Raw genomic sequence first — 17753 nt, forward strand, 5'->3', positions numbered from 1 at the left:
GACGAACTGGTCATCAAAATTGTTTTGGTTTAAGAGTTCCTCCGAAAGTTCAGAGTTAAAACTATTAACGGAGAAACCAGAAAAATCTCTGCGCTTTTGTTTTTTCGACTTCAGCTTCTTAAAGAAAGTGTGGGAGACACAAAACTGTGAAAAATGGTCGCTGATATCAGAGACAATATTGCCCCTGGTGATATTAGCATCAACTTTGTTAGTCAAAATATTGTCGATTAAGGTGGCAGAGCTGTTATGCACACGAATTGGTTTATCAATAGTTGGTGTAAATGAAAAGCTTTGCAGAGAAAGTAAAAATTCCTGAGCATAACGGGCGCTTTCGGCGTGAAGGAGGTTTATGTTGAAGTCATTAGTTTCTCAAGAGTTTCGTCAAAATATTCTTGGAAGCGTTACGGAGAATTATGCTGTCTATATACAATACCACAAATGATGTTACATTTTTGTGAGGAATGGATCTCAATCCATAGCGCCTGGAAAGCCTCATTTGATGTTTTTTTAGTAACTTAATACTTCAGAGATTCATTCATAATGTACAAGCCAACACCTCCAGAGGCGAGAGGTCTCGGAGCGCATTCAAAAATATATCCAAGTATGTTTGGATTAAAGTCGAAGTTTTTTCCACTGATTATTTTGGTTTCAGAAACTCCTCAAATCAAAGTTCAATTCATCTAATAAATGGACCTGGAAGATTTCAGGGTTTTGCCTAAGGCTCCTGATATTATTATGTAGAACAGAGACACATGAATCACTAGCACGTCTAGGAAGTTCAGTTTTAAATTTGTTGAAGCTATCTGGAGAGTAGTAACGGCTCTGGATACGATTGTAATAAAGATTATCATTATCAAGATTAAGGGTTTTAGCTGCATTGAGCCTAAAAAGATCAAGATCGTAAATACTAGTAAGCTTTTCCTAATACGTTTTGGTCGGCAAATGAGAAGGTATGCAGTTATTAAATTGGCCATGAGCTAAGATAATATTTTGCCCAAAGAATGGACGCTCACGAAATAAAGAGTGAGTACTACGAGCGGTCTGATGGTTAATACTCTTAAATGAAACTAAGATTCATTAATAGTAGATTATACTTATCTAACTTGTAATGAATACGTATCCGATGCAAGAAGTCGTAGTGTATTAGTGTTCGAGATTTTAATCACACGAGAGCTCTCATCCTTTCTTAGATAAATGGTGGAGTTTTTAGCCCAACAAAATTGATAATGATTCCGCTCTTTGAATTTTTTCGCCTCAAATAACAGGTTCCTCTTCTTAGGGGTAAGATGATCGAAGATTCTCGCTCCGCCAACCTCGTTTTCAGCAGAAAAACCGATACTTGTTGGGTTAACTTGGAAGGCACGTTGACGAACTTCCATAACTTTCCCTTTCGCCAAACGCCTGCCAAATTTACATACCACAGGTTTTGGACCTTCGCTTTCGTTCCTTGTTGATACACGATGCGCTATATCGATGTCAAGAATAGATACTTCAGCTCCCATTTCCTGGAAGAGTTTTACACAGAGAGAACTTGATTCCGGGGCAGTTTCACTTTAGTGTATTCAACTCCGGAAGACCAATTATTTTTACGTTGAACTGGTAACTGTACTCCTCGGCATCATGGCGTTACGTTCCACTTGGGCAGTGAGTACATTAAGACGGTGAAATATTAATTTGCTTAAGCTGTACCGAGACGCTAGAGTTAGAAGCTGACAAGTCATCACACTCGTCTCTCAAGTATCGCAAACTCCGAGCAGTTTCGACGTTCCAGGCATTAGCGACTGCAGTGATTCTGTTTTCATTAACAGCCTCCGTGGCGGCAAACGATTCTTTCAAGGACTTAACTTCTTTGCACAGAGCGACAACCTGCTGTTTAAGTAATTGGTTTTGTTGCTTTAGAGAAGCAATCGTCTCTTTAGGCATATTAATTGAGAGTATCAAGGTAAAATAGTTCAGAAATTAGGTGGCAAAAACGTCTAAAGGGTCAGAAGAGACAGAGCTCAAAACTTCGCGTCCATCTTGTCTCCTGACCGCTGACTGCGGTAATCGAACTTAATCAAACTCACCCAAAATTTTGACAATCGAACATAATCGAACATTTGAAAATCGAACACTGCAACAATCGAACACATAAAACCAGTTTCATCTGGTTTCAAACAAGATATTGCGTTCAAATAATTTAAGTTGTGTGTATTGGCTTCAATTTCAAACACGAGTACACAGAGATGTCACAGAGGGTGGAAAAGGTGAAATTAGCAATTTTGGAAGAGATGGTTAAAGGCTATTACGAGTGCTCTTTCGCCGTCAATGTCGGTGAAAAAAGTATCGGTCCTTTTTTAATTATCGAAACTTTATCTTTCAATCTTTAATCTTTTTTTTATTTCACACCATGTAAGGCATTTACACAAGTGTACATAAGCAGGAGAACAAAGTAGCTGATAAATAATCATTAAGCTAAAAGACATTAAGTTCATTTGTGTTCAGTGTGTGATGGTATCCTAAGAATACCCGGTCGGTATTGTCCCGGGAAAACATTTCACATGGTTTTACCGTGCCGTCAGCTGTGCGTTCATGTTCCCCAGTATTAACTGTGAATTTATCGAATTTGAATCACTTAAACAATGAAGATTTGTTTGAAACTGCTTCACATACATACTATGGAGATGTTTCCAATTGAAATGGAACTGGATGCAGAGGATGCGTTTTGTCTTTCTGCCGAACAAAATCGAACTAAGTGTGAATTAAACTAATTGAATTCGGTAATAAATCGAATTCACTGAAAAGGTCCAGTTGGATTACGTTCAATTACCGAACCAATCGAACAACAATCCGACCTACTGCGGGTTCGATTGAGTTCGATTGATTTTGGTTCGGTTTCGTTCGATTAGCTATCCCTGGCTAAAAAGAGTTTTACTATGCCCTTCGCAAACGTAAATGTTTTTGTCATCTCATCAAAGATACAAGATGAGGATATATCTTTTTGGGACAAAACGATTTAGGTAAGATTTTTATCTCGCTCAATAGCTGGAGAAATAGGGCTTCAGAAAAAAAAAAAAACTCGTGACGCTGTTTCTCGTTACGCCGTTACTCAGTTAATTTTTATGCGATTTGGCGAGTGGCAGATTAGTGATATTGGTAATAAATATTTTGGATGCGTTAAGTGGATTCTATTTTGGTATTACCGTGCTGTACATTTCCAGTACTAAGCTCCGGACGATTTAATGAGAGTACAATAAGTTTTCTTTGGCTGTAAGGAACATATAGTAAGAATTGGCACAGATGCATGGCTGGTGTGTGGCCTTCTGTGCGAGAGGTTCCAAGTTCGATTCACATGTTTGACCTCAAATTCTTACAGCGACTTTTTTCCTTTCACCAAGAAGCTTTAATTACGTATATAAATTCGCGTAAAACGGAGCACTGATGAAGAACGGAGGGTAATAGATAAACACACCGTCAGCCTCACCAGTTAGTTAGATGATCCCTATTTCTAACTGCCAACGTAAAATGCGGAAGTTCACTACTTACCTTGGTTTCTGTTGCTGTAGATTCGTGATATTAGTACTGGTTATATGGGATGCCATGGCATGGATTTTTATAGTAAATTACCGCTTTTTGTAAATTTGAGTAAGTTTGTATCTCAACAGAGTTGATTTCTAAGAGTAATTTTACTAAATACGTGAAAAAGGAATAAGACTACTACTCGCCATTATGCACTACTGACATTCCATTGTTTACTTGTCGCTAGATTAGCGAGGTCTTGGACTCCTGACATTAGATGATAATATTTGTTTCAAGAGTTAAGTAAAATTCGCAAGGTATTTCTAAGAGGAGTTGCTGTACTGAGAATTTCTCCACAAATTCTACACTCTCGGCAGAAAGTGACAGAAGAAGAGGGTATTGTGAAATTTCTAAATGGGTTAGAGGGTCGGAAGGGTGGGGGGGTAGTGGGGAGGTATAAGAAGTCGTTCGCACGAGCCCCAATTTCAACTTTTTTTAATGTTCTCCCTTTTAAGAAAGATTTAAGAATTAAAATACCTGGCTTTCTGATTCTCAACCTCCTGATCTAAAAATTTATTTTGCTACTGATGCTCTGTCAGATGTTAGTGCACCCAAAGTGTCTGAAGTCTCGCGCTGCCAGTTTTTCTGGGCAAAATTACAAGCTAGTCAAAAGGAACAACTATTGTACCAGTAAGAAACTTGCCTTAGTACTCTATTTCTCTCAAGTTGGTTTTTGAAGCCCCCGGTGAAGCTTTGCGCTTTCGAAGTTTCGCGGCTCATTTGCCCTCTCACCAATGAGGCTGTAAGATGAACTTGTGTGCGATTCTCAAAGTTCCTGTTTTCACCAGACGAGTCTTCTTTATCCTAATCCGAAATTTAGACCTCCAGAAAGGCGTGTGTTGCATTAATTACAATGAAATCAATCTTACTGACAGAGTCTGCGAAGATGGAAAAATATGCGTTATGGATCACGCAACGCCCTCTGAGTTATTGGGTTAATAATTAAAAAATGTTCATTTTTTAATGCCGGGGACCGAAAAATTCCGAAACCAATTACGAACTAGGCGTGCATTGAGCTGGGCAGCCCAGTTTATAAGCATGATTGGCCATATTGAAATTCAAGCGTATGATAGCGATGATTGACTTCCTCGCAAACTTGACCTCGTCGAAATATTTTTCCGTCCGCCCTAACTCAGTAATTAATTATAAGAATTATAAGTACAATAAATATCACGGTTGGCGAGATACGACACTGGTTTGAGAAAGAGGTTTATAATAAATGCTCGGCTGATGAAGCTAATTATGGCATTATTCAGATAATCTCCTTTGATTTTTTTACTTGGTTCTGACATGTAACAGCTTTCGTAGTTTTTTTCCATTATAAATTATCTTTGCAGGGCAAAGTTCACATTGCTGAAGAACTCTGCATGGTTACAAAATAGCTTTTAGTCCAGCTGGGGCTTGGACAAACTGCACTATTTGTAATTATTATCCGTCGAAACTAAGAATTATAAGAACCAAAACATCTTTTTTTGAACAATTTATAATTTGCTTTACCTTGGAAAAATAACAAGGCCAGGATTGTCTCTGTTTTCAAAATTTTGTAGTTTGAAATTTGGGAGAACACCGAGTTTACAACAGCCAGTTTTGTTCGTTTCTGCCTTCAGGATCTTTCATTATCCAACAATTAAGTAGTGGGTATCACTGGTTGGCATGAGATTGCGATCCAATCAGATTGCTTTAGACACGAAGTTCACCCATTGAGCTTTAAGTATAAATATAAAAGTATCTCTAGAAATCCACTGTTCACTGAAATTTAGTGCCCTTTAAGGAAATGTAGAAAGTAAAGTCCCTAAACATAAGTCTAAAAAATGTAAATGATTTCAGGCTAGGGAAAAACTGGATGTTAGCCTTAATACTGAATGGTAAATTGCTCTTGTAAATTGGTGATGTATTGCAGACCATGACGTGGATTTTTGTTTGGTAAAACCTCGCTCATAATATCGTCACTAAGCGCTCCCCATACTGACTCTTCGGCAGTTGAATCAGGGAAAACGAACCATATTGTGATATTGAAGCGGTAGCAGTTAGTGATATTAATAAGTAGTATATTGAATTTTGTGGCATGATACTGTTTTTATATCGATACCAACTTCGTCACTTGGACCACTTGTTGATCAATTTTTGGAAAGTACGAAAACACTTACATACGCCAGTGTGCACGTGTTTCAATTTAGCGACTACTTAACTTTACGTAACAAATAAAAAGTTATTCCATGCGCAACTACTTCCGCCGTCTCTATACTTTCACAATACACGGTTTGATATTTCTCCCAGTCTCCGCTAACAAATTTAGAACTGTAACTCCGCAACAATTTCGAACTCGCTAATCTGCTCTCGAAATTGTGACAAATTTTAAAACCTATCACAGCATGATATTTTTTGCAAATGGCAGATGTAGTGTACTTATTTTGTCTCGCCCTATTTTTGCTCTTAGGACGGCCTGGGAATCGCTCTCGTTTGCTCAAGCAAGATTAAGAACATGTACAGCCCGAGGGGAGGGGTGGGGGAGGACTCGACATATGAAAGGGGTGGGGATGCTCGTCTTCTCGCTGAGGGGTGTAAATTTCGGATTTTGGTCTCACTTAGGGTGTTCTGGGCAAAACGCCATCATATTTTGCCGTGAGGGTCTCGTTTAGGGTTTTACGCGAAAAAATATAAAAAAATATTTACTGTCTGTGTTTTAACATGGTCTCTTTTAGGGGTCAAAAACAGCTTGAGCCACGCCCAGGTCGGTCTCCTTTAGGGGCTTAATTCAAAATTTCCAACGAGCATCCCCGCCCCTTTCGTATGCGGATTCCCCCACCCCCTTCCGGGATGTACAGGCAGTCTGGCGTAAATATGGCCACGAGCGTGACGTTCATTTGTCTCAAATATTACTTGCTAACCGTAAAAAAAAAAAAAACTGCAAGTGTTTGATGTTGAGTTCAGCAAAGGTGGAGCACAAGAATAACCGCTCCTAGGAAAAACTTATAAAATTAGCCTGTTGTTGGACTGGAGCGGGAGAGATTTGGGTTAGGAGATTGCGTTCCCGCGAATGCTGAGGAGGCCTTGAAGATATGTCATTTCCAGTTAACCCAAACAACTGAGAAATGAATTACAAATAACCAAGAAAATGCTGGATATAAAATAACATTATCTGTGGTGCAATTTATAATATTTGTTTCGTTATTGCTTTCTCGCTCTTTTATTTTGTATTCCTTGTTGTAAAGAAGCACAGGCCCTGCTACATGATTTGCTACTTTGAAATATGGCTATCAGTGCACACACACTAAGTTAAGAAAAACTTGTCGAAAGTTAGTTATGTATACTTAATAATATTTGTCCATACATTGTTTTTTGCGAATTTTCTCTCCCTGTATTTAGTAGAACCTAATGTATGTGAAATATTTAAAGATGTTTTTGTGTTCATTTCATTGGGGAAACAGTCTGCACAAAATATAAGATATATTCTTAAAGCGATATTACTTTGACTCAAGAAATAGTATCTGACAATCAGTGCCAAATGGTTACAAGTAAACAAAAGAAAACAATTTAAAAAATTATAGTGCAATGAAATTCAGTGGTCTACTATCCACTTCACGGGTAAAGTAATTATCACTCTTTTGACTATCAGCTTTTAAATTTGTAGCATGAGGGTTATTTTGGATCGACGGTATTTGATAGCTGCCTTTAAATCTGCTGGAAGGCGTGGTTATTTTTGATAGCAAAGCGTTTCCGCAATAAAATCAAATTTATGAAGATTTGACAACAAAACCCATGGCCATCACTATACTGAGTTCCCTGACTCTCCGCACTAGAAATAACGATTTTTAGCTAAACTAATTAAGGTAATCTGAATTTCGTGATTTTTGTCATTTTTCGAAGCATTTTATTTGTTATTGGACGTACGACGCAATATTGGGTTGCACCGGTATTGTTACAGTAATTTTTACTTACATTTGAGGTATTGAGCAAAAACGAAAAATAGCACACCCCATACGCAAATGACAGCGTAACGAAACTATAAATTAAAAAGCCACCTGCCCCAAAGTTCACTCTGAGTTTTCCATCTCACCAGTCAGTCGTAACGTTCGTTACTGTTGCTGTTACGTTCGTTGCAGTTACTGGCCATCATGAAGCCGTCTTTTGCAGTGATCGCTCTTCTCGTCTGTTTCCTTGGTGTTCTGGTGACAACTATTTCGTCACATGGGCCATTCGAATTGGCATCCGATAACCAGGAAGATGAGAGCAAATTACGTGTCTCTGAAGAAGCCGTAGAAGGTGACAGAATTGATCAAGAAGACGAAGAAGAAGAAAGTGAAGATGTTGATGACGCAAATGAAGTGGATAATTCTGAAAGGTATTTTTTTATTATTTTACAAGCCACTCCCTGCACTATCGACCCTATAGTTGAGCTAAGTGAAATTACAGTTTTCAGTAGGAATTGTCTACATCTTATAGGATGGTTGGTGATAAAAGACAAAATGGACATAACGAACTACCAATATAAAAATTTTTAATTGGTTCTTTGGTTTCAGTGTAGACGCTATACCAGAAGCTGACCCAGTGGCTTGGGGACGTTACGGCCGTAAGGGCCGTTACGGCCGTTACCCTCATTACGGCCGTTACCCTCGTTACGGCCGTTACCCTCGTTACGGCCGTTACCCTCGTTACGGCCGCTACAACAGGTACCGGCCTCGCTATCGTCGCTATCCGTATGGTCGTCATCGAGGACGAGGCTACCGTGGCTAAGGTTATTCTGGAAAGAAGATAGCAGCCAAAGCATTTTGCTCCCCCCTAGCTGTTCTTTGAAGGTCTTATATCAGAAGTAAACCGTAAAGTAACTGTAAATCGAAGGAAGAAAATTGCATGTAACTTAAGTATTTTGTAAAATATGTCTGGTGACTGAGATAAAAAAAATTAAAGACCAGAACAGCATATTTTTTTGAACAATTTAATGGGAAGATGTCTTGAAATGGGCGGGTTGGCAAATAACATCTGAACGGTAGGGATCTGACTGGTTTGCCAAAATAATTCCTTTCCAAACCAATCATAGCGTTGCTTTTTTTGGTGCAACTCGAGCAATTCCGTTGGTAACAAGCATATATTTATTAAGCTACTAGCAGGTTTCGGGAAATCGATAAATTATCGGGCAGCTAGAGTAGGCTGAAAAAACAGCCGACATTTCGCGACGCTTCGACTGGTGCACGAAATGACGGCTGAGAAACGAGCGCAGAAATTCCACACTGATTACGCGTCACTACACAGATCTGGGTAGTGCTTCTAATTGGTCGTCCGATCCCGAGTGGGAAATTTGCTTCAGCCAATCAGAGGCACAACCCATATCTGGGTTGTGACACGTCATAAGTATAGAATTTCTGCGCTCGTTTATGAGGCGTCATTTCGCTGGCGTTGCGAAATTTCGGCTTTTTCCTCAGGCTATTCAAAGAAATTAAAACATCCAAAACAGTCAATTTATAATACGTGCGTTCAAAACAACAAATCACATTCACTGTCCTTTCAGCTATAGATAAGATCTTTAAGCGGATTGTAGCTAAACAACTAGGGGACCGTCTATAACAGACCCTGAGAGCCTACGGTATGACTCTCAGCTGTCAGACTACACTAAGTATTAATACAATTGATCACTGGAGGATGGCGAAAGACAACAAACAGCTTGTTGGAACTTAAAAAACAGATATGCCTAAGACATTCGACTCCATAAATCCAGCTCTGTTACGTAGGAGTATGCGATCGTTATAACAAAGTGAGAGTGGCATCTCCGGCTATATTCACACTATACTGGATAGCTTTTGCGCATACACCAAAACCATACGGCTTCTGTTCACACCTAAGAACGCTGATTTCTGCGCGATATCTACGAGGGAAAGCTGCCCCGGCCCGCTCCGAACCCTAAAATGAAGATTCATATATGGGATAAGTGTCCATACTATGCCGCCTGAACAGCTTTTCGTGGCGGCCTATTTTTTTAAAGCTGATTATAAGAATCTGTACTGCTCAGACTATTATACTACTACATGAGAAATTTATGTAATTTGATTGGCTTAGAGCAGTAGTATTTCAACTTAATTTGAAATACCTACATGTGAAAACTAGAAACCTTTTTGGTGTAGCAGTATAAACAAATAATAGCATGATTTGTACGTGATATTTGGCGTAAATACCACTCGTGATATTTCAAAATTGTCGCAAATTTCACTCGCCTAACGGCTCTTTAAATTACGTATAACAATTTTGAAATATCACTTGTGGTATTTATGCCAAATATCATCACTACAAATCATGCTATTACCTATACAAATAATAAAAGATCTTAATGCACTGAGTCTCGCATTAAATTTGGGTTTTCAAAAAGTTCATTAGCTGAGCAGTAGCTGAGATGTTTGAATGTAGTCTTCATTTATAGTTTTTTCAAGGTCCTGTTGAGAATTGGAAGAATGGTGTCGTCAGTAAATGTTTCTAAGCAATTAGACACGTCACTAAGCAATTGGGCATGTCACTTACGTAAAACAATAAAATCTGACTTGCTTTCTTCTCTCCAACTGGATTTTGAGCTAGTTTGACTCTCTTAGATGTTCTAAAATCCTATGATAGGCAAGCAAGCAATAAATTTTACAAAATATGTTCCGAAAATTCTAGATCTCAAGTCGTCTTCCGAACAGATATTTTCCGAAAAGTGACGTTAGGTGCCCCTGAAATATTAATTGGAAGGATAACTGTGCCACAGAAGGCCCTCAATCTTATTCTGCTGCAAACTGTCTCTTGGACATTAAACAAAAATTTGGCCTTAAACAACTGGTAAATTCACCAACCAGAATGCAGAATATTACTACTGATGACTCTGTGGTTAAGAAACTGCCAGGTAACTGCTGTTATAAGTGATTAGGATATGGTACTCTTCAATCTTCTGGTATAACCTGCAAGGAAAAGGTTGCAGGAGCGGAAAGTCTTCATTAGGAGCAAAGCTGATGTAGCGAAAATCAAACTAGACATGTCAACTTTTCAGCAGTACTTTCTCTCGTACCTGTCGAACAACAGGGGAAAAATTTGAATCTACTATGTTGACCACGTTACAAAACAACGTTCCTAACAAAGTAACCTTTAGTCGTTATATGGTTTATATCCGTCTCACCGTCCCCTTTGTCCGAAGAAACACAAGCTATACAACAGAGAAAAAAATTAATAAACCTGATAACTGGGCTAACTTAAATGTCCCTAGAAAGGCCCTGCTCTAAGCGTTAAAATCTGAGGACCAATATACATCTGAGTTCCTCGTAGATGCCCGTAAAACCAGTCCTAAAGCTTTTTGGACCCATATTTTAAAGAAAGTGAGGAACAAAGAGGTTATAGACTGACTTATATGGAGGTAACACATAAATAACATCTATAATACCACCCCCAACAGGATGTTAGGCTAGACGAAAGACCAGGTGTGGCCTGTTCCAGGCGTTCAGATTGTGGGGAGAGCTCAAAGAGATGTGGACAGAAAAAAAAACAGCGAGGAGATGGAATAGGGATTCTCAAGGGGTTTAGGCCTAGGTCAAAAGTGTGTTCGGGGCATATGATTGATTGCCAATATCTCTCGCTAGGAGACCTAGAACTATAAAAAAATGAAATTTTCTCCAAAAGTAAATCCTGAGGTCCTCTTGTGCCTGAACATTTGATCGGGGTCACGTGACATGTCACGAGTCACCGCCGCCTGGTTAGCTCAGTTGGGAGAGCGCCGGTCTGCCGAGCGGGAGGTCGCGGGTTCAAACCCAGGCCGGACCTGCACTCAGCGTCTTTAAATGACTGAGAAGAAAGTGCTGCCTTTGTAATGACATCTGCAAATGGTTAGAATTTCTAGTCTTCTCGGATAAGGACGAAAAACTGTAGGTCCCGTCTCACAGCACTTTCACTGATTTGTTCTTGTGGGACATAAAAGAACCCACATCGCTATTCGAAAAGAGTATATTAGGGGTCATAGACCCCGGTGATGTGGCCAACCTTTACGGGTTGTGGGATTGGGTAGTGATGGCACCTTGCATGGGATCTGAGTCCCGTTCGTGCACATTCCCTCTGGGCAGGCCTGTGTCCAGAAAAGCTGGAAAATAAATAAATAAATAAATAAATAAATAGATCACTCACATAATTCCATATATTGCCTCAAATCTTAATTTTTCATGTGCCATGTGTAAGGTCAAATTATTGCAAACAAACAAGTTTAAAGTTTGCCATAACCAAAATCTAGGAAGAGATTCCTACCAACATAAAATCAGTCAGCTACTACCACTTCAAAAAACAATACAATCAAATTCTGCTTAACTCTCAAAGGTTGCAATGTAAAATGATTGTTTACTCACATAATCGTCCATAACTGCCATGGCACCTAGTGCACATATTTAAGTATTTTCATTTATAATGGTATGTTATTATAGTAAAAAATCAACGAAGCAAGGAAGCGAGCGGGTAAAGTTGGATTTAAATAGATTCATCGACTTGTATTTACGCAAATCAGCGGAAAATTGATTCCAAATAAATGCGCCCTATAAAGAGGACTCTCTGATAACTTAGGTGGTCCTTACTTTCGGACTTTTTTGGCAAAGGCATTTAGATGCCATACTGTTATACACCTTGCGCATCAAGAAATGGTCTATTGTACGGGGTCTAATTCACCAAAACAATAGCCTTTTGTCCTAGGTGATGCTGCCGAAAACAGACCGAACAGTCTGTGCAAGATCGTTTAACCTTCGGCGTGACAAATTTGTAATACTAGGGGGGGGGAGGAGAGAGGTTTTTTTGCCTAGACGCGATGCTATTTTAAGTGGGGTACTGAGGGGAAAGTTTCGCCACGAGGCGCTCATTGTCAAGTAAAACATAGGGGCGTAAACGTTTTCTGTTTATTCATCTTACATGTAACTACTATTAGACGTGATCAATTTACAAGTGAGATTTATTGCGGCACACAACGAAGTGTATATTTTGCGGGTCGAGCGGGAAAACCTTTTCACTTTTGATCGCATCGCGCGCTGTGAACAAAAACATGATTTCAGAAATACTTCACAGAGAACGTTCTTAAACCGTTATTAAAACAAGCTCATTATTTGCACGTCCTATATTCAAAGGTGCGATCTATCTTTCTAGTGCAAGAAGCTTAAAGGGACTGGTTCACGATAATGCGCATGTGTGAGTTCTGACAGTAGCTGATTGTTTTTAAACCAATAGGAAGCGAGTTAGATGCACGCAAGTAAATTTACAAAATTCAAATTCATTGTTCGCGACGCGAGAGTATTTCCGGGCATTTGGTTTGATTTTATATATCTCCATAAATTATTCAAGTTTATTCTTTGCTACTCCTCAGATATATGTTACAGCCGATAAGAATAAGATTTACAGCCCTGTCCTGCTTTGAAACAAACATTTACCAACGTGTATTTTTACGAGGTCGTACCCACGCTACCAAAGCAGTCACCGATCGGCAAACAAAATTTGTAAACAAACATTTCATTACTGTTCTCTCAGTTCGCCTTATATAACCCAGAAATACCTACAAATAGCGCCTGACCGGTGACAAAAACACACAACGTATGAGCATACAGATTATCCATAAATTTCAATTGCTTATCAGCAAATGAACAAATTCATTCGCGTTGCTGATCGGGTCAGTGTTCCGCAAAACAAATGTTATCGAGTAAAACACATAAAGAAACTAGATTATAAACAAAATGTTCAGGCAATAATTTATTTTAAAACCATCAATTCTTAAACATATACGATCGTAAAGCAAAGACACAAGGAACATTTCAAGTGTACCAGATCGGTGAAGATCGCGCGGCCTGTTGCGGTATAACTACAGGTCGGATGCAAAAATCAAATCAAAGTTGAACGAACTCATGCCTTTAACCACTCTCCAAGTGTCGTGTATTCTTTTCGTAAGCCACACACTACTCCTAAAACCATACCAGATCGATAGGCTAAGCTTCTCTATCTCCAAAGACTCTTGAGAACGTCCTGTTGCCGGACGGCCACAATGCTCTTCTCGGAACCTCCATGATCAAAACATTATTTTTTGCGTCTTTTTAAAACTTAACCAGTCAAAGAACACAACCACACGTTAATCACCACTACCGAAGTATAACTAGGCCAGTCAAAGCGACGGATGTCGGAATAAAACGAAGAATTTTCAATGATTGTACCACTAAGGGCGATTTCGAATGTGGTGCTGACCCGACAAATTTATTCTGAAGAGACAAACGGCGCGCATGCGCATAACCGTGATCGCATCCCTTTAATTCGGCGTATGAAAAGTCTGCCTTCTCACCTTAATTAGCTCTTGGAGTAGTGGGCCGGAGCTAAAGTCACAACTGGGAAACGTTACTATCCGAGCTGAGCGGTTTTGGAGGATTTGAAGTGTCAGAGATACTTCTGCGCCCGGAGCCTTCAAAACAACGCCGCAATAATCAACGTAGGATTGTATCAAATATTTTTTCATTATTTGGAGGGTCGATGGGGCAATAAACTGTCTTACACGCTACAACTGCGCTGGTTACTGAACAATAATATAAACAAGTCAGTAGCCTAGCAGGGTCGTTAATATACATCTTAAGTAATAACGTTAGGATAGTGCCTTGCGGTATGCCGCAACTGAGGGTTCTTATTTTGAGGTTTGCCCTTCGACCACGCAACTTTGTGCTTGGTCGCTAAGGTATGAAATAAACCAGCGCATTCTGGAATCCGTCGCTCCGTAACTTATGCAGTTTTCGAACAAGAATTGGAGCACTTTCCTAACATTTGATTTGATTGTCTTTCCTATTAATCTTCTCTGGGTAAAATTCACCTTACTTTGAAACTTCCGTCCACAAAGAGACGTTCCGTCCAGCACAGGCCCTTGAACAACAGCCATTTTTGTCTGTAACTTCAAGATCTTTCATCATCCATTCGCAAGCAAAGAGTGTGGATATCGCTGGTTGGCTCGACAAAGCGAACCAATCAGATTGTTTGTAACATGAAGATATATGAGTGTATACGGAATAAAAATGGAATGAACTCTAGACATCCATTGTTTGGAAGTTTCTTGCACTATAACGCGTACCTCCTAGGCTATTCAGATGGGTGTGACATTTCCTGAGAGAGAGGCATAGCTCGTTCTGGTATCCACCCAGAAGCCGATTTTTTAATCAAATCTTTCTCTGCATAGTTCTCTTTCCAGATTACAGTCTTCAAGAAAACATCCTCTTATTCGTCAATTGTCTTGCTAACTGATGGTTAGAGTGATTTTACTTGAACCGTGAAACAGATACTAACAGGGAGGGCCAAATAGCAAGAAGTAAACAAAAGAATACAATGGAATTAGTGCGAAGTATTCTGCTGTATATTTCACAGGTCTAAAATAATACTCACAATCACCGGAAAAGTGCTACATTATGCAAAATAGTCTAATAATAATAATCAAATATTTGCACATCGGAATGTAACTACGAAAGTACATGTTGGCTTCCCACTAGAGAACGAAGTTGGTTTCAAGTAACCTCTTGATTCAAGTGCACTTGAATATCTTACGTCGAACGACCTCGGACGTCTGAGAATGAGGCTATAGAAAACATGGATTCACACTTGTTGACAAAGTATAATACTTGACATAATAGCTGTCAATCTTTCCCTTCATTAAAATCTTCGAACCGCTGCACGTGCAGATCGTCCGCATGGCTTCCATTTCTTATTGGTCAAGTGTGTTCTCAAGTACTTGGCGGTGAACTTCGGCTTGTTTGAACTACGATCGTTTCCATGGTCAACAAGTAATAAAAGCTTAAGTAGGTACATTTCACCCCTTCACACTCAAAGTAGGTTCCAAGTATACACTTACATTATAGTTGAAGCTCTAGCGTGAAGCCAACAACTATCACTACCTGTAACAATTAATTATTCTCTCTCAGTATTATCATAATTATTACCAGAACTGTTTTTTTTCCTTGATTAAACTAATATTTTAATAAAGTTTTTAAATGCTACAGCGGAAACATCGCCTTATAAGCCTTGGTGGCTTCTACACAATTCATCGCCTATCTCTCCTTAAAACTGAAAAAGTCGTGTATGTTATGAAATCTTTTTCTTCATAAATATGCAATAAAGGACAATTTAATATTAACAAATAAGGCAAAACAAAAATCTTTAATTTCCCCAAAACTGAATCTTCGGAAGCTCACCAGGGCTAATGATTTACTAAGAAAAAGGAAGTTTAATTTGGTCGTAATACTGGAGTGGTATTTGATGGTGCTATATTAGATGCCATGACGTAGAGTTTTGTTGAAGACACCGCGGTTTTAATATCGCTTTTGATATCTTCGGCAAAATAATAAGAATAATATATATATTTAGCCAGGGCTAAAAGCGAAGCTCCCATTAATAAATTTATATTTTAAATCAAACAATAAACTTGTAATCCACAAATCAGTTAAATTAAGGGCACATTCATGTGACTTTTGAGGGAAAGGATAAGTTATTTTAGAGTGAAACATCTTACATCGAGTTGATAGCCCAATTATATGTACACCCCAAAAATAGCAAACATCTTCTATCACATTCAAGAGCCATCATGGCTCTTGATCACAGTAGATCAGGCCTCGAAAACAAATTCTTGGAAAACAAATCAGGCCGCATTTTTTTGCGTTCGACAGGTTTACTTTACAAATTCTTGCCAACAAATTCGAGGGTGTGTAAACCAACCTTTTATACTTTTATACATCACATCTGAGGTGAAACAGTACTTTTTATCATACAGACCTCGGACAGAATACGGCATTTCACAATTTTTCAATGTTCAGGACGATCAATCCTGGGCTTTTTGCGAAACCGTCCAAAATCACCCATACGGCCAGCCGGTTCTCATTTTTAGTGCGAGCTGTCAGTGTGGTCGAGTGTTTGAATGAACTTTAATGGTGATACGCTTCAACATAATAACAAATTTATTATCATTATTTTTTGTTATTTAATGGTTCCAGTTATAACGATGTGTAATCTTATAAAGCGTTTGATACGCGCGACATTTCTAAGTACTCCTGCAAGCGATGTTCATGAACGATGAAAACAAACACCACGGACAAGCGATTAAAATTGCAAGAGAGACTACTAACAATCAATAAAAGAAATATAATTCGGTAAAACATTTACAGAGACAACAATTTTCATTCACGAAAACAAGTATTAAAGTGTCTCTAAAAATCCTGAGTCTTTAAACTTAAAGCTTAAGCTTAAGTTTATTCTGTTTTACTTTCAGCCGGCCTCCCGGTGTTTGTTTTTTGTCAAAGATGAACTCCTCGTACAGCCAAATTTATAACTAAATATTCTTGGGAATTTTTTTTTTTTTATTTGCCGTGAGAAAATATATCTGAAGGCCTTTTAAAGTTCCGAAAGCTTATATCAAACCTGATACTAGATCAGATCATTGACTCAAATCTCAACAAACGTGCAAGAACTTGCCGCATAAACTGTGCTCGACTTCATGAAATTAGATGTAACAAAAACAAACATCAAATACAAATACAATAATTACTCAGGCTTACCATTATTACCATAGTTGCTTGAGACTTTTAAACCCTCTTACGCATTGAGCAAGGTGAAAGACGAAAACGATGCAATCCGAAATCGGATTACCCAATTTTGACAAGCGACGCATTTCTCAACCAAAAACCCAGCTGTATTTCATTTTGTACATCCAGTGGAAAAAGATAGTTAAAAACATCACAAGTTGACACAAACCTCTGTCAGCTTTAGCTGTCAAAGTAAACATCTTTCAAGATGCAGCATAAATTTTCCGCATGAACTCACCTGTCAAATTTTGACCAATCAGAGTACAAAAATTGGACGTAGAGCGTGACCAACGGGTGACCATGGTAAGAAAAGGTCTTCCCCGCCTTTATTTAAAAAAAAAAAGTGGCTTAATTTTCGCGTCCGAGGTCAGTTTGAAATCAAAATCTTGACAGTGCGGGGCCATAGAGACATAAACACAACATATTTCATATGAATCATTGGAAAAAATAGAATTGAGCCTGCGATCATTTGAAACTGGTAATTTGTCAGCGGATAACTTCAAAAAAGTACTCGACCTCGATGGGTCGACACTTGAGCCCGCGGTATGGTCAGGTGATACTGGCAGCGGATATCCTGTTTTGACAGCTGTCAATTGATCACAACATTGATGTGCAATTAGTTTTCTA

General features: G+C 38.9%; 1 protein-coding gene and 1 pseudogene across 1 annotated transcript; one reads left to right on the forward strand and one right to left on the reverse strand.

The window, feature by feature from the left end:
- Window positions 1-695: 695 nt before the first annotated feature.
- LOC140923334 (uncharacterized) lies at window positions 696-2223 on the reverse strand (annotated as a pseudogene).
- A 5326-nt stretch (window positions 2224-7549) lies between these two features.
- Window positions 7550-8473, forward strand: LOC140923366 (uncharacterized). Its single transcript, XM_073373461.1, has 2 exons — window positions 7550-7900; window positions 8079-8473. The coding sequence occupies exons 1-2, from the start codon at window positions 7674-7676 to the stop codon at window positions 8290-8292; spliced, it is 441 nt and encodes a 146-aa protein (XP_073229562.1). The 5' UTR covers window positions 7550-7673; the 3' UTR covers window positions 8293-8473.
- Window positions 8474-17753: the final 9280 nt, after the last annotated feature.

Source organism: Porites lutea, chromosome 1, assembly GCF_958299795.1.
Source record: "Porites lutea chromosome 1, jaPorLute2.1, whole genome shotgun sequence".
Taxonomy (NCBI): domain Eukaryota; kingdom Metazoa; phylum Cnidaria; class Anthozoa; order Scleractinia; family Poritidae; genus Porites; species Porites lutea.